General features: G+C 43.7%; 2 protein-coding genes across 5 annotated transcripts in view; one reads left to right on the top strand and one right to left on the bottom strand.

The window, feature by feature from the left end:
- The window catches only part of DOCK2 (dedicator of cytokinesis 2), a 359,556-nt gene that overhangs the window by 164,034 nt on the left and 167,811 nt on the right, over positions 1-27,711 (top strand). The window lies entirely within an intron of this gene.
- The window catches only part of INSYN2B (inhibitory synaptic factor family member 2B), a 104,364-nt gene that overhangs the window by 8,412 nt on the left and 68,241 nt on the right, over positions 1-27,711 (bottom strand). The window contains exons 3-5 of one of the 2 annotated variants that reach the window (XM_007673343.3): positions 17,435-17,494; positions 10,169-12,397; positions 8,902-8,976 (exon numbers count right to left, since the gene is read on the bottom strand). In XM_007673343.3, coding sequence (XP_007671533.1) covers positions 8,902-8,976; positions 10,169-11,523 — 1,430 coding nt within the window. In that variant the 5' untranslated portion in view covers positions 11,524-12,397; positions 17,435-17,494. The remainder of the gene's footprint in view (positions 1-8,901; positions 8,977-10,168; positions 12,398-17,434; positions 17,495-27,711) is intronic. The other variant, XM_003428583.4, reaches the window with a different exon arrangement.

Genomic DNA, 27,711 nt, shown 5'->3' with positions numbered 1-27,711 from the left:
AGGACCTGGGTTCTAATCCCAGCTCCTCCACATGTCTGCTGCATGGCCTTGGGCAAGTCACTTCACTTCTCTGGGCCTCAGTTACCTCATCTGTAAAATGGAGATTGAGTGTGAGCCCCATGTGGGACTATGTCCAACCTGATTAACTTGTATTTATCCCAGCTCTTAGAACAGGGCTTTGGCACATAATAAGCACTTAACAAGAGCCATAGTTTATTATTATTATTATTATTGTCTTAAGTGAAGGTAGTTGAAAAAGAGACAAGATTAAGAGATTCAATGCTGGAAGAAGGCTGTGGACAGCAGGTAACTCAGTGTCTCCAAGAAAATTGCTCAGCTCAAAGTTCAGAGATGGGATCGTTCTTCAGGGCTGTCTAGGGGAGCGGCTGACATCGTTGTTCAATCATATGTGTGAGCAAAAATGCCAGGTTGGATTTCGGAATTGATCCATGAAGAAGCTGAGTAGGGATGCCACCTTTGCAGCATCGCTTCAGTCTGCCTAACTAATCTGACAGAGGAACGTGCCAGCCATCACGCCAGATGAAAAGCAAGGGGATTTTTCCCGTGTAGGTGAAAGCAGCAATAGCCCTAAGTCACAGCCAAACCCAGTGGAGAGACAGTGAAAAGTAAATTGTAGGAGGATGAGTGAGGGGTGGCGGTACGGAGCACACGAAGACAGACGGTAGGTCAGAACACATAACGACTCTTGGCTCGGAGAAGGCAATCCTTCACTAGGAAAGCTGAGCGCATTTAAAAAATGACCGCAGTCTCTTTTCGAGCCAAAAGTCTATCTGTTGAATACCTGAGGTTCTCTGAGCAAAGTATGGAATTTATCTAGGCCCCACTGTGGCCTTTGAGCACTAGCATTAAAGGAAACAAACCCCATTTGCTAAGAGTCCGTCACCCTCTGCAATTTCAGCTCTTATTCAGTCTACCAACAGCATTTATCGAGGGCTTTGCTATGCAGAACACTGTAATAAGAACTTGGTAGAGTGCAGTAGAGTTAGTAGACATAATCCTTAATTAAAAGAGCTTACAGTCTGTACTTCTCACATGAAGGCCCAGATCCATGTCTCTCTCCAGAGAGCTCACTTTTGCTTAGAGTCCCAGGGGAAGGAAGGAGGCCTGAGTTGCCCTTTTTGCATGCTAAGTCATGAGAAAAATGATTGCAAGGGTGTGCCTTCACCGAATTGCTTTGAACTATATGGAATCCAGGATCCTCCTTGACCCTGAACCTGTATTTCCAGAGACAGCAAAGAACAGGGAAACTAAATGGCCACGTGGAACAAAACGAACAGTTTATCAAGAAAAGGTATTTAGTGACCTGACCCAAGAGGAAGTTGAAAAATAGAAAACCATAGTAGACAGATCAATTTCCAGACAGACACCGACAAGGAACAAAGATGTGACAGTGAACTCTCTTCATCATTGAAATGATGGATCTGTACTGCATGGTGCTCCACGGTATATCGTCACTGGCCCCACGTCTCTCCTTAGAACCCTCCATTGACTTCCCTTTTCCCTCCACTTAAAATAAAAATTCACAGTTGGCTTCGAAGCTCTCAAAGAACTTTCTCTATCGGATTTATCTGCTCTCTTCATCCACTACTGCTCACCTTGTTTCTCTTCACTCCTTTCAAGCTAACCTTAACTACCTTCCTCTTGTGTCTCCTGCCCTCATCCCTTTTTCCTGGGCCTGGACCTCCTTCCTTTCTCAAGTATGGCCAGTACCTGTTCTTCCCACATTTGAAGCCCTTCTCCAATCTCATCTCCTCCAACAAGCCGTCTCGCATTAGTTCCAAGCACTAGCACTGCAATCCATACCAACTTGCTAAGAATCTCCAGCACTTTTGCACTGGTGCCCAGACATTTGGAGCAAGGCAGTGTTTGGTGCTGTGCAAGCCACTCTGCTCCTTGAAAATTTATGAACACCTCTTCAGGTGAGTCACCCAATTCAGTGCTCTTGTAAAATATACCTCTCCCCTTCCCAGGTTGGACAGGGGATGATTGAGATTAACTCTGCTTCCACTGCAAATTGCAAAACATAGAACACAAGAAGTCAGTTTGCTTTCAAAATCACCCAACTTCAGCTCAGATTGTACTGTTTTTTGACATGAGGGGTGATTTACTGCCAAGACAGAAGTCTGTCTCTCTTAATAGACACTCCATTGTTTTAACAGCATTAAATGCACGAAGAGTAAAGACTTTCATGAATGATCTAAGAAATGACTGATGCCGACTATCTTTCCAAAGACAAACGTCTTGCCAAACCACCTCTCACTTACTCACACGCTTTTTTAGTTTTGGTCTATTTCCCTGTCACTTATCACCATAATCCTTTGCTGATTTATGACTTTCAGAAACTTTATTTTTAAAATTAGCAGAAGAATCAATGGATACAGAGAAGTGGTTTGGTTCCAGGCCATTCTGACAAATTGCATGTTCTTTGGAAAGCAAAACTTCATCAGAACCAAAACCTCTGGGGAAGAACTCCAATTTGGGAAATGGAAAGTTTCTTTTCAGATACTAAGAGAGGAGGTCCTGCCTAATGATCAGATTGCTCATTATTTATCAAGAGTAATTTTGCAGCTTTACAACATTTAACCATTTGGGCTGCCAAATTTGACACTTTACTGCTAAGGCATCTGCATTTTGATTAGTCCTCAGAGAATTACCCTTTTGCTTGGCACTAAATAAGCTGGGCAGAGCTGTGGGGTTTTTTGGGGAACATTCCTGAAAGAAACATGGCCAAATGTCCTGCATCTATGTACTGGATAGATTTTCCCCCTTTAGGAAGGAATCCTCTTGCCCTTGACATTTGCTACACAAACTGTAGTTTACAAGGCTGAGTGAGGGGCTTGGGAAGAGGCAGCTGCAGAGCCTTAGTTGAATGTGCTGCAGACTTCAGGTAGCACAGTAAAAAACAACAACCCAAAAAACTGTCTCTCAGTGATTATCCCTAGACCATAGTATCAGCGGCAGTCATTTTGTTATTCCATGCACACCCCTTTCTTGCTCAGTGCATATTTATGGTGTGTCTCAGTCTCTTTAGGTATTAATGCATTAAAATGGGCTCCATTTTTATTACCTATGAAGTATTGCTGCTCTAAATTCTACTTCTTTTCCCTGACACATATGATAGGAGAAAAGAGGGCAGAAAGTCACTATTGAGAGGCAGAGCATGCAGGCAATCATCCTCAGGATCACCCCTCCGGAATTTCATGCATTCCCATCACGTGCCTTAAAGGCTACGCCTCCTTTCTACCCGGGTGACTGTCATCATTTTACGTGTCAAGTGTTTGCAAATGTAGGCTGTTATGGGCATGATTGTTGCTTGCTTCCAGCACATACTCAGCCCACTGTTGATTGAAAGGAGCCCCAGTAAAGCGTGAAGAAGGTGTTGCTGCAATTTACTACAGGGGGCAACCGGTGATGGGTTTCAAATCTGTTTCCACCACGGATTTTCTCCTGTGCAGAAGAACCACAGTTTCTAAGTGAGAGTCTCAACTCTCCCAACTCTCTGTAGTCGGTCTCAGGGAACAATCTTCTTCCTTCTCTGAGAGACACCAACAGGTGGAATAGATAGCATAACTTTGTTGTTGTTTTTTCTGTTTTGTTTTTGTTTTTTAATGGTACTTGCTAAGTGCTTACTCTTTGCCAGGCACTCTTCTAAGCACTGGTAGAGATACAAGCTGATAAGGTCAAACTCAATCCCTGTCCCACAGGGACCTCACATTTTATAGAGGAGGTAAGGTGAAATGACTGGCCCAAGGTCACATAGCAGACAAGTGGCGGAATCAGGGTTTGAACCCAGGTCCTTCTGACTCTCAGGCCCATGGTCTATCCACTAGGCCATACTAGAACTTTGTGTGGATATTGCATTTTTTCACAATAGTTCTGGTTAGCTAACACTTTTAAGCATTGAAAGCTAGGAGGACATAGTGTTCTTTGGCTGCTATGCCAGAGTGGTGATCTTTAAAAACTGTTTTATTTCCAAATCTTCCCAAATCCCAGCCAGGGATCATGTCTTTTACCTCTATCATGATTTCCCCAGCACCAGTTCGGTGCTCTCTCTGCACAAAAGGGACAGCTCAGTAAAGACTCCCGATTGATCTGTGCAATGGGCTGAATTGCTGAAAACCTCCCTCCTTATGCAGGACTTTGCAGTGGGAGGTTTCTGGAAGCGTTTTGAATTCCACACAGCATCTCCTGTCTCTGTTCCTTATATACTGTGGAATTGGGCTGAAAAAAAAGATGCATTTGAACTTGCTGTTTGCAAGCTGAAAACTCTCTATTGCTAATTCAGGTAGTTTCTTTTGGGATTCAGAAAATCCTTGATCGATTGACAGTTAATTGATACAGATCAATTGAGAAGCAGCATGGTCTAAATGGAAAGAGCAAAGAACTGGGAGTCAGGAGACCTGATTCCATCACTTAGATGCTGTGTTACCTTGGGCCAGTTGGTTAACTCTTTTATGTTTCAGATTCCTTATCTACAAAATGGGAGCTAAATACCTGTTCTCTCTCCCCCTTAGACTATGAGCCCCATGTGGGACAGGGTCTGTGTCCAATTAGATTATCTTGCTTCTATTCATTCATTCATTCATTCAATAGTATTTATTGAGCGCTTACTATGTGCAGAGCACTGTACTAAGCACTTGGAATGTACAAATCGGCAACAGATAGAGACAGTCCCTTCCCATTGACGGGCTTACAATCTAATCGGGGGAGACGGACAGAAACAATAGCAATAAATAGAATCAAGGGGATGAACATCTCATTAAAACAATAGCAATAAATAGAATCAAGGTGATGTACATCTCATTAACAAAATAAATAGGGTAATGAAAATATATACAATTGAGCAAGCGAGCACAGTGCTGAGGGGAGGGGAAGGGAGAGGGGGAGGGAAAGAGGGGAAAAAAGGGCTTAGCTGAGGGAAGGTGAAGGAGGAGTAGAGGGGGAGCAGGGGGAAAAGAGGAAGCCAGTCTGGGAAGGCATCTTGGAGGAGTTGAGCTCTTAGGGTTTTGAAGAGGGGAAGAGAATGAGTTTGGCGGAGGTGAGGAGGGAGGGCATTCCAGGACCACGGGAGGACGTGGCCCAGGGGTCGACGGCGGGATAGGCGAGAACGGGGGACAGTGAGGAGCGGAGAGTGCGGGGTGGGCAGTAGAAAGAGAGAAGGGAGGAGAGGTAGGAGGGGCAGGGGGTATTTGGCGTGTGGTAAGCACTTAAGTACCACAGTTATTATAGTCAGGACTGTAGAGCTTGTCAACTTCTAAGCTAATAGCCCAAATTTTTTGAGAAAGGGAGGGCATACCTGAACTGTTCAGTACCTCTGATATTGGTGTGGGGGCTACCAGTGCTAGCTTGCTGTGGACAGGGAACGTGTCTACCAACTGTTATATGGTACTCTCCCAAGCACTTAATACAGCACACTGCACACAGTAAGCCCTCAGTAAATGTGATTGATTGATTGATGATTTGATCATCCTCAATATGCAAAGGAGACTGAAGGTCAGAAGGGAGGGAAGAGGGAAAGGGGTAGAAAGGGATAGAGGGATGGTCAGCACTTTTTCATAAACCTCATAGTTTGGTTGATATAATTGATCCTGGTGGATTTGTCATGGGATACACTTTCACATTTGGGGTCCCAATTGGATAGAGAAATTAGGATTTTAATTGGCCTTAACCTTAATTGGAAAAGAAATACCAGTAGAATACCAGAGTGAAATTCTGTTTCTAAGCCTTTGCCTGGGAAGAGGCCTGGGGAACTGGACAAAATGGGAGAAGCAGAAGGCTGAAAATGAACCCCATGGGTAATGCATAATGCAAACCTTGCTTCATGGTTTGGATTTATGGGGGATTGTTTCCCCTCCTTGCTCTTGTACTGAAAGCTCTGGAATATGAACCCTACTCAGTTGGCAAGTTCCTCTTGTCCTCAAATTCTTTTTGATCCTTACTTTCTCTCTCTCTCTCTCTGTCTCTCTTTTCTTTTTTCCTCCATCTTGACTGGCATTACCTCACCTTTCATTTTCTCCCTTCACCCCTTTTCTTCCTTTCCCGTCTTTATTCACCGCTCTTCTGGACTGAGCAAAGAGGATAATTGACAAAGTATAATGATACTTAAGTTTAACAAATATTCTTGCCATCTAGATGCCTCGTGGGGGCCAGGCGGGGATAGGCGACGATGTTTTGAACTCTTTTCCTCCACCATAAATACTCACCCAAGCTTTGCTTCCTTATCCTCAGAACCTCGCCTCATTTTGTTTTTTCTTTTGTGCTAACTATTAAGCACTTTCTGTGCAGCAAGCATGGTACTAACTGCTGAAGTGGATGCAAGTTAATCAGGTCAGACAGTCCCTGCCCACACAGGGCTCATTGTCTAAGGGGAAAGGAGAACAGATGTTTCATCTCCATTTTACAGAGAGGAAATTGAGGCCCAGAGAAGTTAAGTAACTTGTACAAGGTCACGCAGCAAGCCAGCGGTGAAGCCAGAATTAGAACTAAGGTCTCATGACTTCTAGGCCTGTGCTCTCTCCACTAGGCCATGTTGCTTCTCCATTCCTTGCTCCTTCCCACCCTTCACTTCAGCTCCACAAGGAACTTCTCCCACTTCCTGTGCCACTAACATATTGTCCCTGCTGCACACTGAACTGTGGGAAGCACTGTCCTAGCTGGAAACTCATATGGGCACATAGTCCATGTCAGGGGACAGTTCCTCAGGGCAATTGATAGATGTAGAGGGGGAGAATGCATGTCTGTCAGAGGATTCAAGCATCAAAATACTGAATATAAGTGGAGTTATTTGAAGGGTTCTTTATTTCCTAACATCAGGAACACTGAAAGAAAAAGACTAGGATGAGGAAACATCCAGAACTCTTTCAACAGATCAGCTAGGTCATCAGTTAATCGGCTGTGGTCTCATTCAATCCTTGTGAATCCCTAATAATGAAGGCCTAATCCTCTTCTTCTCTTTTCCTATTCTCTCTTGCCCACTCTTAATACTCTTTGGACTTTCAAACCTGTAGTTGCTGACTTTTCTCTCCTTCCTTTAAACATGTGAGCATTCACTTTTCACTTCCCATTTCAACATCTAATCTATGTATTTGAGTAGCAAATAGGAGAATTTAAGAAATAATCCAAAACCGCTTCCTTGAGAATATCGAATAAAAGCTCATTTCTCATGGGATACTGGAGTTCTGTACCAAAAGTCATATGATTCTGCCTGAGGCATTTTAGCCTGAGAGAAAAATGAGTATTAACCTTCCTTTAATGTTGATTTAGCAGCAACAGAACATAAACAGAAGGCCAAGTAATCAATCCCATTTCTGTATTCATTATGTACAATGAAGTGCACCTTGGCTATCCATCATAATGAGGCCCTTTGCTTAAGGAGGCTCAGATGAAAGAATCTCTTATCTCTTATTCATTAGTTTGTAAAACCAACTTGTGAGGATATGATCCAGGTTCACAGCGATTTGAAATGTAAAATAACATGTCTCTTCTTTCAACTGCTTTTGGAGAAATGTATTCCTGTCTCTTTCCTTTTACTGAGAGAATAGTTCTTTCCTAACAATGACTTGAATATTAGAATGTAGGGACTGAATCATATAACAGAGGAGTTGTGATTGATACCAAGTAATCAGTGAACCAAAGAGCCATTTTGTTAGGAAAATTGGAAAGACTTCAAGCTCTGGCAGTGTACTTCTGCTCAGAATGTTTGTTAGTTATCTATAGCTGGAGAATATTTAATAGGAAGATGAGTCGATTTCCAAACCATTTAAAAGTCATAGAACTAGATATTTTTGTTTCTCTTGCCAGATCTGCTTCAACTAAATGTGGCAGGCTATTTGTCAGCATCACAATCGAGAGCTAATATCCCTGGGGGAATATGAGCTTATTTATAGGAAAGTTTAAGTTCTACTGTATCTCTCTAGACATTTATAAACTCTAAGGTATTTTTTCCTCTCTGAGTCTGAATACTGTATAAACTAGAAAATATTCAGTAGAAGTATAAGGGAGAGGGGATGCTTAATTATATCTTTAAATGATGCCGACCATTGTTCTGGACAAATTCAGTGACTTGGATTTTTCTTTTGCTGTTTGATAATCAGTGGCCATCTTTGGAGATAATACTAGACCTTTACAGATCTTTGTCATATTTTGTGTACAAAATGAACCAGATTTTGGTTATCAGTAATTTCCGCCCATGCTTACACATTCTGGTGGGGGAAGTCTTGGCCAGAGAGAGGTAAATTGACTTTACAGCATGAGGCCCTTCAATATGGAATGTTTCATCATTCTGCTGCATAAATTCAGCAATTAAAAATAAAAAAATGAGTCATAGGATGCAGGTGATCTCTAACCAAACAGTTATCTTACTCTAGTCCTGAATTATTCTGCTGAGCGAAGTGGAAAAAAGAGTAAAGAACTGATTCTTGTAGGTCAAGGAGAGCTCAATTCAGTAGTGTGAAATATGTTTAGAACTTGGCTACTTTTACCAGAGTTATAAAAGTGGGTTTTAATCTAGGGGAGAATCGATTCCTACTCTGGTAGGATCCAACTTCATTGCAGAAACGTCAACCTACACTCAAAAGAAATACCTATCGGATGAAGCTGGTAGAGAGCATTTCAAAACGTTGCGAGGAAGAATTACACCACATTACTTTGGGATTTGTATTTCTTAGTGGTACATCTTCAGCCGTTTCGGACTGACTTTTGGAATCTGATTTAAATATTGAAAATTTACAATTTACCTAATGGATCCTTAAAACTACTCATGCATTCAAAACCTATGCTCCCCTCGTTTCACTTCTGTGATTTATGGAGTGAGCTGTTTTGTGGATTAGATGATCTTGACCTTTGTGTTCTGAACATGAAGTCCCAGGTTACCTGGCATACCTATATATGATGCATGCTGTGTTCTGGCAAGTGCTGCAGTTGTTGAGATCCTGGCCAGTGCGATAAAAGTTGCGCCTGAAAGAGAGGATATTTTCAGGGTAAATTTACTGGTAAAGTCAAAAATGAAAAACAAGCTTTTCAGAGTTTGGCTCTGCTCATAAAACCCAGCACTCTCTCTGAGTTGTTTGTAGAATTTGTCACAAAGTGAAGGAAAACATCAAACACTTCAGGATCTTGCTGAGTCTTAGACCAGTCAGTGCACTTGCCTTGGCATTTCTCACTGCGACTGACGGTTCATGCATCACCCCGTGCTTCTACTATGGAACGTTGTATATATTTTCCTCCTAAATGCTTTGTGGTTTTGAAAGTTGTGCAATAACATGGCGAATTTTACTTTTACGGAGAGTAAATTTAATGTGTCACTCCCTGCTGGTGATGAGGTTTAAAACTGCAGGACCCATCAGTGTGGGACAACACGTCATATTTACTCTGATTAGATAGAAAAGTCACCACACTCTTGTGTAAGTGTCTTGAACCAACACTACCCCAGATCTTGACTGAAATTCCCATGCAGACTCTAGGTTCCTTCTCCCCTCGTCCTCTCTCTTTTCTCTCCCCTCTCTTTCCATACCTTGAAAATTGCCCCATTTCCACTTTCATTGGCCTATCAGTTCTTCCAGCCACCCCTGAATTGTGAGGTTGCAATGTTTAAAGTTGGTACAATTTAAACCAGACTCAAACCCAGTAAGTTAAGGAAAGCCCCCTCTAGACTCTCAGCTCACTGTGGGTGGTGAACGTGTTTGCTAATTCTGTTGCATTGTGTCCTGGGAGACCAAGCATTTAGTACAGTGACCTGCACATAATAAGCGATCAAATCTAACTGAATGAAAGGTTTCCATATCTCAGTATTGCTTCCACTTTCCTTCCCCTCTTCCCACCACCCATAGCCCCGTTGCTGTAGTCGTATCAAATTTAGGAATGGTCACCTTTCAATTTAGGGTCTGGTAAAGTCATGACAGAAGTGACCAGCCTTCCATGTAGAACCAAAAGGGAGTCAATTTTACTCTGCGGTTTTTCAGACCCATATTTGGAAAACCTTGAAAGCTATAGTTTAGAGAAACACCTCCTCAAGTACTTCTGAAGGAGACTTTTTTTTTCATTTGAAAAGGTTAAAACATAACTATGCATCTACTGAAACCATCAGTGACTTCTGACATTTTGATAAATTACTTAACAAAGTAGTTTTTGATATCAAAATGTGCCCTACCCTTCTGTTAGGGCCCTGGCTTTTTCCAAGTCTTGAATTACATTCAAAAGGACTTTAATCTTCTCTTGGTTTGAGTGCAAAGATTCCTCTACGGATTGCAGTCTGCCTTGGAGGTCACAGAGTTCACCGTGTGCCAGGTGAATTTGATTAATTTCTCTAATCTCTTTGTTGGTTTGAGCTTTTATTTCCTTCTTTGGGAGAGAGGGCTGGATGTGAAAGCTTTCTAAACCAGTTTTAAACTCTGGAGCATCGGACTGGGTGGAATTTTTCTCCATCTCCCCCTGACAGGAGGGAGCGGATTTTGATGCATTACCAGCTGCCAGTGTTATTAGGCCCTGATTATCGTTACTCAGCGTTACCCAGTCGGAAGCCGATCCGAGGTGGGTGGACTGTCCGAGGTCTCCGAAGAGGCTGGGAGAGGAGCTGGGAGTGAGCGGAGCTGGTGGATTACACGCTTCCTTTAATGGAGGTGAAGAAGGAGCTGGCTGTGTACATGCAGAGTCTTCTTTGGGAAAAATCGATTTGGGATCGTGTGTATCTGCTTGGTAGGAGTCACAATGGGGACGGACTCTGCTGGTGGCATTTGGGCAGGAGGAAGGCTTTTCTGAAACAGAGGGCAACACGGTGTTGCCATCCGTCCTGCTTGTTTCAGAAGGCTGTATCATAGAACTTAACTCACCAGTGGGCTCTCGGCCACAAATGAAGACTTTTGCTTCACACGGAGGACTGTTTGGTCCCTCCTCCGGGACCTGGGTAGAAGCTGTGGCCTTCTCTCGCTTTCCTAAAGTCCCTGGGTCCATGGCTACACTGAGGGGCCCGTTGCTTTGCACCTTGACCACTCTGGAGAAGAAAGGATGAGCTCTCTTGCCTCTCTTAGGCTCCTCTCCGAAAGGCGGAGTAATGCTTAAGTAGGCAAGGTCCGAAGCCACGGCGTCCTGCTCGGAGAGGTTGCCGTTCAGTTGGATAGAGCTCTTCGATTCGGTGGGCATCTCCAGCAGAGACTTGCTGGCGGTCAGCTTCTTCCTTTTGAACACTGGGAAGTGCTTCCTGAGGCTAGGGGAGGTCTGGATAGCGATGTTCCGGATATTCCCACCTCGCGATCGGGGGAGAGAGAGGGAATAGCCGGGTGGGTGGTGGGACCTGGACACCCGCGTCTTCCCCGTCAGGGTTGGGTTCCCGGTCTCTTGGGGATCCGCTTCCCCCACGTCAGTGGGTTGCTGGTTGGCCCCATCCTCCTTGAACCGGACTTGCTGCGATTTGCTCCTGCGGTGGTGGGGCGCCTTGATGAAATCCACCGAGTCCAGGCTGTTCCGCTTCAGAAGCACTGGTCGCACTTTCATGCTTTGCTGGGCCATTGACTCTCAGTGGAAGGCCTGTGAGTCACAGGGCGTTTCTCCAGCTCGTTTCATGAGGTGTTCTGAGTGGCGTCCGGTGCCTGGGCTCCAGGCGCCGCAAAAAGCCAGCAGAGGTGGAGGAGGACAAAATGCCCCTTCCTCATCGTGTGGATCGCTCTGCAGGCTCTTTCCAGCCTGGGATTCTAGTTAGTGATTATATTTTTCATGTTTCCCCGAGAGGAGGGAGTATTATTTCATTGCAGAGATAATTACCGGTTAGATCAGTTATGAGTTAGGCAAATTGTTAAATGCCCAATCCCTAGAGATAGCTAGTGGGCAGATGATTGTGGAGGAAACAGGCACCTTCAATGCCTTCCTCTGTGTCTCGTTAGTCAGTGGACGGAACAAGGTTTACCGCCTCCAGATTGTGGAGAGAGTGTACTCTTCGCTCATGCCTTTTGGCTCACCATTGTCTGTCCCGGAGCATCAGATTCCAGTTTGGATTTGAGGATGCTTTAAATTTGTCTTCTCGGAATCAAGTGTAAATAATGAGCATGATGAGCGATTGGTATGTTTGCTTTTCTGATGACACATGGTGATCTACGAGGAGCATATCTATTTGTGTCAAAGAGAAGTTTCTCTTTGGAGGGCCATAGTTTTTTCTTTACGCCTCTCCCTTCCTCTAGCGATGAAAGCTGATCATCCTAAATCATCTAACAAAAGTCAGCAGGGCTTGGCCTGGGCGGGGGTCCAGGGGGAGCAGTTACTGCAGTTGCAGCCTTTACTCCAGCTCTTGTCAGCTCTGCATCAACCAAATCAGCCCCGGAGACTAAGAAGAGAAGGCAGGCAGGTCCAGCTCAGTCGGCTTTCATGGAGGTCACCGGGCGGCCGGTTTCTGAAACGGAAAAGCCAACCGTTAGAGAAGAAGCATGGTCTAGTGGTACGGCATGATCTAGTGGTAAGACCGCAGGACCGCAGGTTGGGAGCCTGGTTTCTAATCCCAGCTCTGCCATTGCCTCCTGTGTGACCTTGGTTAAGTCATTTAACTCCTTTGTGCCCCATTTGCTTCATCTGTGACTCGGGGATTAAATACCAGTTCAGTCAATCATTTGTATTTATACGAGTGTTTACTGTTTGAAGAGCACTGTGTTAAGCACTTGGAAGAGTGCAGTATAATACAACAGGTAGATATGTTCCCTGCCCATAAAGAGCTTACGGTCTAGAGTGGGAGACAGACATTAAAATAAGTGATGAATAGGTATGGCTATAAGCGCTGTGGGGTGGAGGATAGGGTGAATAAAGGGTACAAATCGCAGGGTGAAGGTGATGCAGAAGAGAGAGGAACTAGGGGAAATGAGAGCTTAGTTGGGGAAGATCATTTGGAGGAGATGTGCTTTTAATAAGGCTTTGAATGGTGGACAAGTGATCACTCTGTCAGATATGAAGGGGAAGGGAGTTCCAGGCCAGAGGTAGGATGAGGGCAAGGGGTCCCTCCCACTTAGAATGGGAGTCCCGAGTGGGTCAGAGACTGTGTATGATCTGCTTAGATTGTATCTGCCCCACTGTTTAGCACAGTGCTTGGCACATAGTGCTTAACAGATACCACAAAGTATTTTTATTATTATCAGTGAAGATGAGTATGAAGTCGCCAGAGAGTGCCTGTGGTTCTTCATCCATTTACGGCAGCAGACCCTTGGAAGGCTGAGAAATGCTGAACGCAGGGCCCAGGTGCTCATCATTCTGCCATCCACCGGGGCTCCAAATGACGGAAGGTGAACATATGGCCCAATGTGCCTGGGAAATATCGGATAGATCAATCGCCCCTATTGGACATGACCACAGTCCCCAGTCTTTGGCATACGCCTAGGTTCTAGTACTCGTCTTTTCTCAGCATTCTACCCATCTCTTAAAAAAATGAGTATCACACCATTTGTCTTGGCCAATGATAAATATGATCATTTGCTGGAGGTGAATGAAACATTTCCTAGGCTTTCATTCCCTCAGAGGGCACCTGTTATTTCAGGATTTTAATTTAAGCCTTGTTTCAAGGGGTTTTTTGTTGTTTTTTTCTTCCTCCCAGTACTTTCTTTAAAAGATCAGTGAGTCGTAGAATAAGTCGTTTTGGACTGATGTAATAGGCAGTAGACAGAGAACCCATTATAACTTAGTGTCATTCCTTTTTGTGACAACCTTTCAAACACCAAAGTTTGCTTCCTCGCAGCCGTGATAAATTGCCTGTGGTTTGGGGGAATGTTAATGTGACCATATGGGGATTAAATTGCACAGCTGATCATTCTGAACTGCTACAGACCCTCTCTGACTTTGATACTGTCCTCTCTTGGAAGCATCAGAGCAGGGCTTTATGCAGGCAAGGAATAGTTATTTCAGGGAGCAACTCTGGACAGTTGTCTGACTGCAGATCCATCAATCAGTGGTATTTATTGAAGTCAGTTAATCATATTTATCAAACCTTTACTGTGTGCAGAGCGCTGTACTAAATGCTTGGGAGAGTACAATATAACAATAAAGAGACACATTCCCTGCCCACAACAAGCTTACAGTCTAGAGAGGGAGACGGATATTAATATAATAATATAATAAAATATATTATAGAATGCTTACTATCTGCAGAGCGGGGTACCAAGCACTTGGGAGAATGCAATGAAGTTGGTAGACACAGTCACTAGAGTTTACAGTCTAGAGGAGTAGACAGATAGTCTCTCTAGACCATAAGCCCGTCCTTCTAGACTGTAAACTCATTGTGGATAGGGCGTGTTTCTACCAACTCTGTTGTCTTGTACTCTCCCAAGCACTTAATACAGTGCTCTGCATAAAGTACTCAATACATATCAAAGATAAATTGTGGTACCATCTCTGAAGTCTTGTGGCATATCTTCAGCATTTCTTATGGTGAGAAAGAACACCTGCACATATTAGAGGATTAGGTCCCCTCTTTGTCGATTTCATTAGGCATGTCATCTGATCCAGGTGCTCTGTGTTGTCACAGGTCTGATAGTGGACGTTATTTAAGCCCGATCCTCTATGCCACTTCCTCAGTGATAATAATAATGATGATGGTATTTGTTAAGCGCGTCCTATGTGCCGGGAACTGTACTAAATGCTGGGGTAGATACAAGGCAATCAGGTTGGACACAGTCCCTGTCCTACATGGGGCTCATAGTCTTAACCCCATTTTACAGATGAGGTAACAGGCCCAGAGAAGTGAGGTGACTTTCCCAAGGTCACACAACAGACAAGTGGCGGAGCTGGGATTAGAGCTCATGACCTTCTGACTCTCGGGCCAGTGCTCTATCCACTAGTCCATGCTGCTGAGGTGAAAGGCATGGGCAGAATGTCATTGTAGTGTTTTTGCCTTCTCTGAAATCTTTTCCCTGTATACTTGAGCAATGCCTTACTAGGGAAATAGGTTAATATAGTCATCTAATGATGAATAAAAGTCCATAACTCAGTGACCTTCACTTTATTCCTGGATCGCTAGGACTTTAGCATTCCATCAGTAATCGTGCCCGTTCCTGAGCTGTCACAGCGCAGCTTTACATAGGTCTCCATTTTGCCATAATCACGAGTAGCTGCAATGTGTTGTAAATGCATATCCTCTTTTGTTTCTAGTAGTTTTCTTAATCTGTCATTTTCATCAAATGGTCTTGATGGCTGTCCAGTAATATTTCCATGAAGTGTCCATTTACTGTGCACGTCTGTAATTGCAGTACATCCTAGTTCCAATAGTACTGTGGTAATGTCTTCCAGTGCTCTGCACCTTTCTTTACTCTCTTTGATGGTTTGGGTTGCTGATTTTCAGAAGTCATAGTAATAATAACGAAACTGTTACTCTGTTACTCTATTATTACTAGAGAAGCAGTGTGGCTCAGTGGAAAGAGCATGGGCTCTTGTTGCCCCCGCTCCAGTGCTTAGAACAGTGCTTGGCACATAGTAAGTACTTAACAAATACCATTATTATTATTATTAGTAATTCTGGTATTTAAGTGCTTACTATGTGCCAAGCACTGTACTAAGAACTGGGGTAGGCACCAGATGATCTGGTCCCACATGGGGCTCACATTCTAAGTAGGAGGGAGAACAGGTATAGAATCCCCATTTTGCATATGAGGAAACCAAGGCACAGAGAAGTGAAGCGATTTGCTCAAGGTCACATATCAGGTAAATGGTGGAGCTAAGATTAAAACTGGGCCTGTGCTGTTTCCACTAGGACAGGCTACTTTTCCAGTGCATCTGTTGTTATTAATAGCTCAGGTTCGGGATATGTGAGTCAGTGGTTAGCCCAGCCCTTTGAGAAGCAGCATTACCCAGTGGTTAGAGCATAGCCCTGGGAGTCAGAAGGACTTGGGTTCTAATCCCGGCCCCACCACTTGTCTGCTGTGGGACCTTGGGCAAGTCACTTAACTTCTCAGCGCCTCAGTTACCTCATCTGTAAATTGAGGATTAAGACTGTGAGGCCCACATGGGACTGGACTGTGGACATGGACTGTGTCCAACCTAATTTGCTTGGTTACATTACAGCGTTTTGTACAGTGCCTGGCACATAGTAAGTGCTTAACAAATACCACAATCATTATTATTATTATTACTCTGATTACCCTGTCCTATCCCAGAGGTTAGAACAGTTCCTGACATGTAGCAAGTGCTTAACAAATACCATAAAAAAATGGTAATGGTACTATCATTACTACTACTAAATTAATAAGATAAACATCTATAATAATCATGACAATTGTGGTAATTAAGTGCTTACTTTGTGCCAAGCACTGTACTAAGCACTGAGGAAGATACAAGGCCATAAGATCAGAAACAGTCTCTGTGCCACATGGGGTTTACAGTCCCAGAGGGAGGGGGAACGGATACTTCCACTCCATTTTGCAGATGAGGAAGCTGAGGCACAGATAAGTTAAGTAACATGGCCAAGGTGACACAAGCAGGCAGGTGGCAGAGTGGCGGCGAATCCTGCTGACAGATGATATAATGCCTGAGTTGTCACTGTTTAGACCTTGGATGAATTCATGAGGTCTTTCTCTTATTGAGAGGTGGAAGACAGGGCGATTTTATGAGCTTATGTTTAGCACATTCGCTGAAGCAGGACTTTGTTACTTTAACTTCTGATTTCATGAAGTGTGGGGCCTTTTTCCACCTGTAAGGAACGAAGTCTCCTAGTATTACCCAAGAATTGCCCATTAAAATTACCCATCTATCCAATATTGCACCGAGTTTTCTCCTTTTTCTAAGTTCTAATGATAATTATAACCTTTACACAGTGTATATACTAGAGAGAGATACATGCCTGGATGCAGGTAACTGCTCTCCAGGGGGCCTCCAGAGATCAAGCTATCCAAGCTGATCATCAGTTTCTAGGTAGTGACCTGGGCTTCGATTGCTAGTGTTTAATTAACAGACTGGCCATTTTCCAACAACTTTTCCCGGTAGCGATCACTGAACCAAGTGGCCCGCCCCAGTATCTGATGGAAGAGAGTTATTGCTCATCTTTGCAATTGTTTGTTTTGCACTCGGTCTTCGTTAGGGACTTATTGAGCTGACCTGCTGTTTATGCTGTCACCCATGCGGGCTTCTCTCTAACATGATGCACCTCTAGAAGGAATATCTGCTCTGTAGGTCAAATCCTCGTAGATTCTCCGGAGCATCATTTAGTTGAATATAGGAAAAGTGTCCGGTCATGTATTTTGTACCTTTTGGAACCCTCCCAGAAATATTCTGGGTCTAGGGTATCTCACTTTTTCCCTTTGGACATTGAATTTTGGGTGAATTCAGGTGAGGACAGTTTGCAGGCATTCTTGTAGTTCTTTCATTTTAATTCACTGGCCTATTTCCTCTACCAGTGAATAGCATTTTATGACCACTGCTGCTGGTACATTTGCATTATGCTTGTCCTTAAATAACTTACCTAGCAATTTGCACCTGTGAGTCTTTCCTCCCTACGATGCAGTATGTCACGGAAGCAGAGCTGTAAACACATTAATATCAATTTAGACGATTCTACATTTTATAATCATAGATGAATTTAAAGCATTTGGCTATTTTTCTTTGCATTCTCCTAGTCTTAAGAATGTAGTTAACTATCATTTGGGGTGGAGGGGGACAGGATTCGTTCTTATTTGCATACTAATTTATGGCTCTTAGAGTTCTGGAGCTCTCAGATCCCTCCTGAAGATGTTTCTTCATGATTCTAGTCAGGAAGACATCCAAGAAAGGAAATCTGCTCTTTATATTCTGAATGCCTTCCCCAAGAAGGAGATTCCATAGGTGCTACTCCTGCATTACTACCATCTTCACAGTCGAGAAGGCCTGTTTTCAGGACTTGATTCGTTTTCCTCTCCAATAGTCCTGTATCATGTTTGGCTTTGGTTTTACACTTGATTACACTCCTCCCAATTAGTAATTGTTAATGAGCACTTATTAGCATTTTGAAGTCATGGCTATTGGCAGAGCTGCTGTTCAGCTTCCTGTTACACATCCGAAGCAATGGCCATTCAGACCGCAGACACCAACCTTCTCCGTGAGGAAGGAGAGAGAGAATTTCTCATGAGAATTCAGGAGCAATTTGATACAGGACTGATATATCAAATCGCCAGCAGCCCAAGAAAGAAAAGGCAATAATCCAGGTAGCAGAGGGAAGAGACAAACTTACTGAATCTTCAGAAGTTCAAGAGCCACAACATGCAAGTGTGAAACTTATGGGAATGGCAAGTTGTGCTGCCCTTTCACCTCTCTACCACTTCTTGCCTCTACTGCAGCATGGCTTAATGGATAGAGCACAGGCCTGGAAATCAGAAGGACCTGGGTAATAATCCTTGCTCTAGCACATGTCTACTGTGTGACCTTGGGCAAGTCACTTAACTTCTCTGGACCTAACTTCTCTGGGCCTCAGTTACCTTATCTGTAAAATGAGGATAAAGAGTGTAAGCCCCATGTGGTACAGGGTCTGTGTCCAACCAGATTAATTTGTACCTACCCCAGTGCTTAGAACAGTGCTTGGCATATAGTAAGCATTTAACAAGTACCATTATAATCGTTATTATTATCACCAAAGCACATATTTTTATCTCTAGTTCTTCTCATCCATTTTATGCTGGAGGGGGAATCATAAAGCTAGTATCGGAATGATGGATGGATGTTAAGTTAGGCTCAGGAGCGACTTAAAAGGGTAGAAGTGAGTATAACACAACTGGGAAACCTCAGCTGGAGAGTGGAGGGCCACAGAGTATTGTTCTTCAAAGGAGAGGAAAAAGCAAATGAGCTGTACTTCATTCTCTTCCTTCTTCACGATCTAACACTTCATCTGAAACGTATTTGTTTCAGTCCCAGGGACCCTTCCTTCTCTGGGATTTCACCTCCGATTGGGGTTCTATCTATCAGGCCTCTGTTTTTATTAAAGAAACCAAGGAAGAAATAGAATCCTATTAAATTCTCTCTCTTTTTATCTCTCTCTCACACACACTCACCGACAGACACGTACACAGAGAAATTTGCAAGTGCAGCTGCTCCCCTTGGCTAATTATTTTCTGTAAATGACTCTTGTAGTTGAATGTGCGTAGGTGAGAGAGGCATGCGTGAAGGCTGATCTGAATTCATTATCTTGTTGCCTTTTGCAATTTCTTTTACAAATTGTTTAGCTCCTTTCATTTATGGCTGCTCTCTGGGTTTCAGGTATTTTCCTGGGGTACACTTCTCTGGTCTGGGCTGTGAACTTCAGCTTGACTGATGGAGGTACCTATCGTGGAGAAGTTGCCATTTTTTTATCATGCATATCACTTGTTAAGTGCTTAATCTGTGCCAGGGGTAGATACACGATAATTAGGCTGAACAGGGTCCCTGTCCCATATGGAACTTAATCTAATTCAGAAGGAATTATCCCCATTTTTCAGATGAGGTAACTGAGGCACAGAGAAGTAAATGACTTACCCAAGGTCACAGAGCAGCCTTTGAACTGTCTTTCCTAAATTCTGCTGATATTTAATGCATTTGTTGGCTGAGAGATTCAGCTCTTATCATGAATGAAAGAGCAAAGGACTGTTGTCCCCTTCTTAATGTCCTTCATCCTTCCCCTAATAGTTGTGCTTTGAATAGTCTTATCTTGATAGACAGTAGAAACATGCAGGCTGGAAGGTATTCTCAGGTCTCCCACCTCCCACCCCCATCCAGGGAGCCACCATCACTCTAGTGAGTGAGAAGCAGCGTGGCTTAGTGAAAGAGCATGGGCTTGGGAGTCAGAGGTCATGGGTTCTAATCCTTGATCTGCCACATCAGCTGTGTGACTTTGGGTAAGTCACTTCACTTCTCTGTGCCTCAATTACCTCATCTGTAAAACGGGAATTAAGACTGAGCTCCACGTGAGACAACCTGATTACCTTGATTCCCTCCTCCGCTCCCCAGGATTTCGAACAGTGCTTGGCATATAGTAAGCACTTAACAAATATCGCTATTATTATTATTAGTGAGAACTTCCTGTGAGGACTGTGAGAGACCAGGGTTGGAATCTAAAAATGAGACTGGTCTGACTGTAGCCATCGTGTCGGCTGTACCATCTTCTTGGCTCTCATCAATGTCCATGGAACTCAAAGTTGAGTCCCAGAAAGCCTGGATGTTCCCAGAAGAGCTGTCCGTTCCCAGAAAAGCTCCTTGGGTGGATGCCAGGAAAAGAATCTCCAGCTTGACCTTTCCAACAAGCGACCCTGTCAGGAAGCAGAGTTTCCAATAAGGGTGCAGAAAGCTCTTGACAGAGTGCATCACTGCAGATAGGCTGAACATTGGCAAGCAACTCTAAGGTTTGCAAACTTCTGGATTCCTGCCTACACTGCAGAATTTTAGCAAGAGTAAGGGAAAGGATCATAATCACATTGAATGAGAGATGAACTAGAAATTGGTGGCAATAAGCAGCACCACAGCTTGAAATCCAATAACCCAACATAATGAATCGTCTAGCCTGAAGAGGTAGGGGCAATTTTAGGGGTGGGCATGATCGGTGGGACAAAATGTGTGAGAGTCCGCATCCTGCCTGAAGTCTGAGGTGCTTCCCCGATACTTGAGTGTCCTATTTCTGCCAGTTGCACACTGCACTTCATTAATCTTCTACCTCTAATCCTCTATTGGGTTGTAGGGCTGCACTGGTCCTTGTGAGCATTTTGTGTTTCCCCTCTGCCTTCCCAAGTCATGGCCAATTCCAGGTGCAAGACTGATGCAACTACCCTTCCTGCCATTTTTGGGTGTGTGTGTGTGTGGGGGGGGAATTGGGAGGGGGTGGGGGTGAGCTCAAGTAGGGCAGGAGTGGTGAGGAAATCAGGCAATGTATTTGACTTATGGGAACTTGTTTGATTTGAAACACAATCGCTCTCTATTCGACACTTTGGAAGATGAGAATTTTGCTCAAGACACAGGTGGCAGTGAAACAAAGGCCTCAGAAGGACCTGGGCTCTAGATCTGGCTCTGCCACTTGCCTGCTGTGTGACCCTTCTCTGTGCCTCAGATGCCTCATCTGGAAAATGGGGATTAAGACTGGGAGTCCTGTATGGGACAAGGACTGTGTTCAACCTGATTACCTTGAATCTACCCAAGTGCTTAGAATAATAATAATGATATTTGCTAAGCACTTACTATGTGCCAAGCACTGTTCTAAGCACTGAACAATGCCTGGCACAGAGTAAAGACTTAACAAATACCGTAAAAATGAGTTAAACTGGGTCTTGTCAACTGGGTTTTCTCTGTAATGAAGGCATTCGGAATGGAGGAAAGGCAGTGGATGAGACAGGACGGGGGGAATGGCAGTGTTAGACTGCTCTGAATTTCTGACCAATCCTGGTGCCACAGGGCCCGGGAAACTTAGGAATGCTATTTTGGGGCATGGTGCAGTGAAGTCAAGCAGGGGATATCCAGATGTTTCCTGTTCCAGAATATAGAGATGCAGATGATTCTAATGCCATCACCCCACCTCAGGTTCCCTCCAAAACACCACAAGTCAGGCTCCCATGGTTGTGACTCCTAATCTTGACAGAAGACTCTATGGTCAGGGAACACGTCTACCAAACACTTGGTAGAGTTCTCTGCACATTGTAAGGGCTCAATAAATATGATGTTTGATTGATTAATTCTTATTCCTGACCGTTACCCTTCCTAGAACTTTATTGACAAAAACAAAATAAAACAGTATTGGTTCTATCTCTTGTTTTTTCTTCTAATAATAGTCAAGGGTACAATTTGCAAGCTCCAGGAATCAAATCTGCCTTCCTTTGAGATTTTGCCAAATTTAATCCCACTTGAATAACATAGTTTTCTGCCTCAAAGTGCTTAGGCATATTTTAATATGTATTGTTTGGGATATGCATTCTAAGCTGACATTGTAATTTTAGAAAGATTTTGAAAACTTCCATAGTAAAGTACTAAACCCTGCTTCCATATGCTGTATTTACTAACATAAATTACCCTGCTCTATTGTATAATTTTTGCAACCCCCAAACAGGGGAGGGTGCTATTGTCTGGGGACTTAAGCCTAGTAATAAGGGGAACAGGGAAAAAAGAGGAAAAAGAAAAAAGGAGGGGAGAAGAGAGAGAAAGGGAAGAGGGCACTTGAAACAGCATCTCTTTTATTGCAGTTGAATAATTACGGTAACCACCCCTCTCCACCCTCTCTTTCTCAGATCTAACCTTTTTTGAAGGATAAACACTCAATCCCCACAATGAGCCTGTTTTATATATATGGCTTTTTCAGGTTCTGTCCCTTCTCTTCTTTCCTCGCTGCCTGCACACGTTTCCAAGGAGAAATTCCCCTGCAGCACAAGCCTATATCCATGATTTTAGCTTTTCCTGACCTTTCTCCTTTTCCTGTCTGTCACAGCACAGGTAAGCATGTTGCAAAGTAGAAACTACCCACAGGCACCCAGTATCTGTCGCTTTAACTTGTTGTGATAGTTCTCTTCTTATACCCAATGTATACCACCATCATTGCTTACAAAAATAATCTTGTATTTGCTCCTCAAAAATGGGGAGGGTGGATTATGTGGTAAGGTCAATTATGCAAATGAATACATTAATTCCTCTCTAACAGAGATCATCCTCCCTGGAAGCGATTATGCAAGTCAGTAAGATTATTCTTCTCTAATAATAATAATTGTGCTATTTAGATTTTTTTAAATGGTTTTTGTTAAGTACTTACTGTGTTATCAAGCACTGTTCTAGTGCTGGGGTAGATACAAGTCAATCATGTGTGACACAGTCCCTGTCCTTCATGGAGCTGACACCTTTAAGTAGGAGAGACATTTGACCGATGATGTAACTGAGGCACTGAGAAGTTAAGTGACTTGCCCAAGGTCACGAAGCAAGCACTTGGTGGAGCTGGGATTAGAACCCAGGTCCTCTGACTCCCACACCCAAGAGCTTTCCACTAGGCCATACTACATTTGTGGAGGTTTCTCTAACCCATCCCCTGGAAATACTGAAGGACTACTGTATAAACAGTTGTATAACACAGGGTTTTGTTTTTTAAGCGTTTACTCTGTGCCACGCATTGTACTAAGCACGGGGATACAAACACATTTAACCAGGACAGGTGCAGTCCCTGTCCCAAATTAGACTCACAGTAGGGGAGAGAACAGCTATGGTACTGTCATTTTAAAAAGGAGCAAATGGAAGTGCAGAGAAGGTAAGTGACTTGCCCAAGGTCACGCAATAGACAAGTGGCAGAGCCAAGATTAGAATGCAGTGCCTCTGACTCCCAGGCCTGTCCTCTTTTCACTAGGCTATACTGTTATCAAAGATCAGTGACCATGGAAGCAGTTATCAATCAATCAGTCGAGACTTACTGTGTGCAGAACACCATTCTAAGCACTTGGGAGAGTATAATACCACAGAGTTGGTAGACAGGTTCCCACCCGTAATTTTTTTGAACAAGCTTGGCAATTTCTCTCTGACAAAGATCATTACTTGAAGAGAACCAAGGCTCAGAAAATGACTATCCCAGATGGGGGATTCTTAGTCGGTTCCTTGTCCTGACTCTCCCTGCCCCTTCTTAGCCATTATCCCTCTTTCTTGGATTTCTTCTCTGTCTGGCAGGAATAGTTTCATTCCTATATATGACACAGAAATTTGTGTTTGGGCTTTGAAAATTTTACACAGTTGCTATGGATTGGTACGCTGCAGGGACTCTCTATTTTCCTGTGCTTATCAGTTATCAACAACATTTATCAAAGATAAACTGCAAAGGAGAAAAAGAGTTCTTTTCTACCCCTTCATAGTGTGCAAAGACTGCCTGCTAGAAACTTTTAAAAAAGCCTAGTTATGCATTTTATCACATTAGAAATTTCCATCCCCTACTTATTCTTTTATCCAATAAAAGTGGGGGTAGGAAGTGTAGACAGCTCACTCAAAGAATTTGGAGAGGAATGGTAGGAGGGAGTTGGGGCAATAACGGGAGGGAGCTGTAAGGTCAAGGAAGGAGTTTTTTTAAGGATAGAGGATATCTGAGCATGTTGGAAAGCAGTGATGAAGCAGCCACTGGAGAGTGAACAGTTGAAGATGGTGGTGAGAGAGGGAAGAGGGATGGGACAAGTGCTTTGATTAGGTTCAAAGGAATGGGGTCAGAGGTGTGGATGGATGGGGTGGATTTTGAGACAAGGCAGGAGATCTTCTCTTGAGATACTTTGAGGAAAGATGGGAGAGCTAAAGATGTGGTTAGGAGGATGGAGGAGCTGGGGAACAGCAGGGAAGATTTTAGGGACATCATGCCTGATGGTTTCAATTCCCTCAGTAAAATACCTAGCCCAGTCATTAGGACATGAGATGCGGGAGGTGGAGGACCGGGGTTTGAGGAGGGAGTTAAATATTGGAAACAATGGGTGTGGGCAATTTGCTTGAGAGTCTATAAAGAATTATTCTGATTAATGACTGGAAGCTGCTCCTCACCCCTTTCATTTTAAAGAATGTGGACCCTGGGCAGACAATGAAGAATTCAAAGCATTTTGATTTGCTTTTGAAAGGATTTCTGGCCCTCAAACAATTTGTTGATGATCATCAGCTGCAGGATCAACATATTAAAGGGAACCTCACAAGTTTCTCCAGTGCTCTCGAGTGTAAACTCGTTGTGGACAGTGAATGTGTCTACCAACTCTGTTATATTCTACTCCCTCCAGCCCTTAGTAAAGTGCTCTGCTCACAGTAAGCACTCAAGAAATACGATTGATTGATTGAAAACTTGAACAATCCAGGGCAAGTGGTTATCTCTTATACTTATCACATTCCCCATCAGCACCCATTTTCAGAATTTTATCACTTGGGTCTCCCTGAGCTCTCACCGCAGTCCCTCCCGCTGCATCTTAAGCCCGTTTGCTCAGGTCTCTGAGGACATGGAGAACAGCAGGCCAGCACCCTATCCCAGAAAGCCCAATCTCTATCTAAAGGCTGCTGTGAAGTCAATCTTTAGCCCTCTCTTCTCCAGACTAGACAATAAAAATTCCTTTAAGCTTTCTGCATAAGGTTTATTTATTTCATCTGACCCAGTTTAGTGATTGCTGTGGTTCTTAGGGAAAGATCAGGGGGCTGAGAGTCAGGGGACCTGATTTATAATCCCAGCTCTTCCACTTGCCTGCTATGTGATCTTTGGCGAATCGCTTAACTTCTCTGTGCCTTAGTTTCCTCATCTAAAAAATGGGGATGGAATACTTGTTCTTCCCCCTCAGACTTTGAGCCCCATGTGGGATAGGGACTGTTTCGTGTATCTTCTCTAGTGCTTTAGTACAGTGCTTGGCAAATGCACTGTTATTATTATTGATAGTCTCTGGACTGCCTTCACTTGATCTATCTTGTCCTCCCACACTGCAGAACAGAATCACTTAACCCCTTTTTCCTGTGTTGATACCACTGTAAAAGCATGTGTCATGCTGCTTTTAACTATTCATGGAGTGTGTCTGCCAACTATTATATTGTACGCTCCCAAACTCTTAGTACAGTGCTCTGCACACTGAAAGCGCTCAATAAATGCTACTGATTGATTGATATTCAATCAGCATCATGACCATTTTCTGTATGTGCCCAGCGTCCATCAGTGTGGGAGAACGACTCCCTTGCCTGGCCTGGTTATCATTTTATTCTTCTGATTTTCATTAGTACAGGGTAACCCTCACTTCTCCCCCTCAGCATCCATCCTTCTGTCTTAAAGTGATATGAGCCATGCAGGGAACAGGGATCTTATCTGATCAGATTATCTGCATCTGCCCCCAAACTTAGAACTGTGCTTGATAATTACCATTATTATGATCAAAGCTTAGCTACAGTCCATTATCTCATGCACAGATAAGCTAAAATCTACTGGAGCCAAATTGTAAATGGGGGTATTGCGAGGTGCTCAAAGGGAGGTAGAAGGGCTTGTAACTTCGTTTCTAAAACGGGCACAGATCATCAGCCAGGTGGCACCAACTGCTAATGTGGTCCAACAGCAGTCTGTGACACACTGGCTTCCTCAAGAGGCATATTTTGGAAAATAGCCACAGGTGGGCCCCGGAGAAGTCTTGGGAACTACTAGGGACAGAGGAAGCTCTTTCTGCAGGGTTCACTTTGCAGAATTATCTGTGCTTCCTGTGCTCTCTGCAGGGTTGCTTGTGGATTGATCTCAGGAGGACTTTGGGTAGGCAGGGTGGTCCCTGGGATAGAGTCAATTGGGAATTGGGGCAGTTGCAAGGGTGCCCATGTGGAGGTTGGAAGAGGGAATTGGACAGAGGAGGAGAATAAAGCAGAATATACTCCCCCCCCCCCGCCCCCCCGCTCCCGCCCCGACTCAGTAGATACTGCCATGGCCTTCCCACCACACCCACTGTGGACAATCAATCAGTGGTATTTATTGAGCACTGTACTCAGCACTTGAGTACTGTACTAAGCTCTTGAGCATTCCAATAAGCATCTGACAATCTTGGGTCATCAGGTCACAGAGCTGGGGCTCTGCCAAAGACAGCCCTGTTTGCAGCATCCTTTCTGCAGTACTCTGCAGTCCCTTCTAAGATCTTCTTTCTCTGCAGACCTCCCTTCTAGGTGCTCGGTGGAGATGCTCCGTTTCCCCTGCAGAATCTTCTATAGTATTTTCACTCTGTGAAATACTGTGAAATACTACAGTGCACTTTGTTCCGCTTTGTGCAATCATCCGTCTATACTGATACATTTGCAGAAAAACAAAACAAAAAGGAACCACTTCATATCCTGTTTATCTCTTTAGGCATCCAAGCATCACTGAGGTGAGGGAGAGATGCAGATTTCATTTTATTTTTTGAAGTCCCATTTGGGTTCCGTGCTCTTTCCCTTCATGGTGTGTCAGAGGTAATGTCTGCCCTCTTAGATGCCGGCAGCACTCATGTCCTTAGCATCGGCCTGCTCTTTTCTCATTCACGTACAGGTCTTACAATGGAGAATTTCACGTAAATTTCTCAGTGAATTAATTTCAGAGCTATTTGAGTGGATGGTGGCAGCCAACTTTGTGTCCCATATAGTCAGAGCATATTCCTGGAACTCTGTAAAGGTTAACATTGTTAGTAATTGTACTTAGAAATATGATTATCAGTAATAGTCTTAACAGTGACAAAGAGGTGCCCTGGTTTATTAACTGTCAAATGACCTATAGCGAATATGTTTCTCAGAAGATCAGGTAGAGACCGTGACTTTTCCTCCTGATCGTCTTCTTCCTGCACTGTATTTTAGAATTCTTTAGCCCTGGTTTAAACTGGATTCCCAAAACAAATGGCTCCAGGCTGTTCTCCTCACTGCGCGTTGTAAGGTGATTCACTCTGTGTTGGCTAGAGTGTTAAAGCTACCATTAGACCGATATAATTCATTCCCACTACTAGTGCTTTTGAGGAGCAATAACCCTATTTTCACTCCGGGACTGGTTCCAACCTATTTGCAGCTATCTCCAGATCACTTTTTGCAGACTAGTGTGAGATGGAGAACCCAGCAATTTTGTTAGGAACAAGAGGATGCTAAAGTGACTAAACACAGGGGCCAAGCTGGCTTCATCTTGGGATGATGGAATGCTCGAGAGCACAAAAGCATCTGTCTCTAACCCATTGGTACTCTCCTCCTGATCATTTGGACTTCCTAACAGGCGAGCTCTAATTATAATTCCTCATTTGTTTTTTGTAAAACTAGATTGACTGGATTGTTAGACCTCACAGTTGGCAGTGATCACATAAT

The sequence above is a fragment of the Ornithorhynchus anatinus genome, chromosome X1 (assembly GCF_004115215.2).
Source record: "Ornithorhynchus anatinus isolate Pmale09 chromosome X1, mOrnAna1.pri.v4, whole genome shotgun sequence".
Classification (NCBI taxonomy): domain Eukaryota; kingdom Metazoa; phylum Chordata; class Mammalia; order Monotremata; family Ornithorhynchidae; genus Ornithorhynchus; species Ornithorhynchus anatinus.
This window is presented reverse-complemented; position numbering and strand designations above follow the sequence as displayed.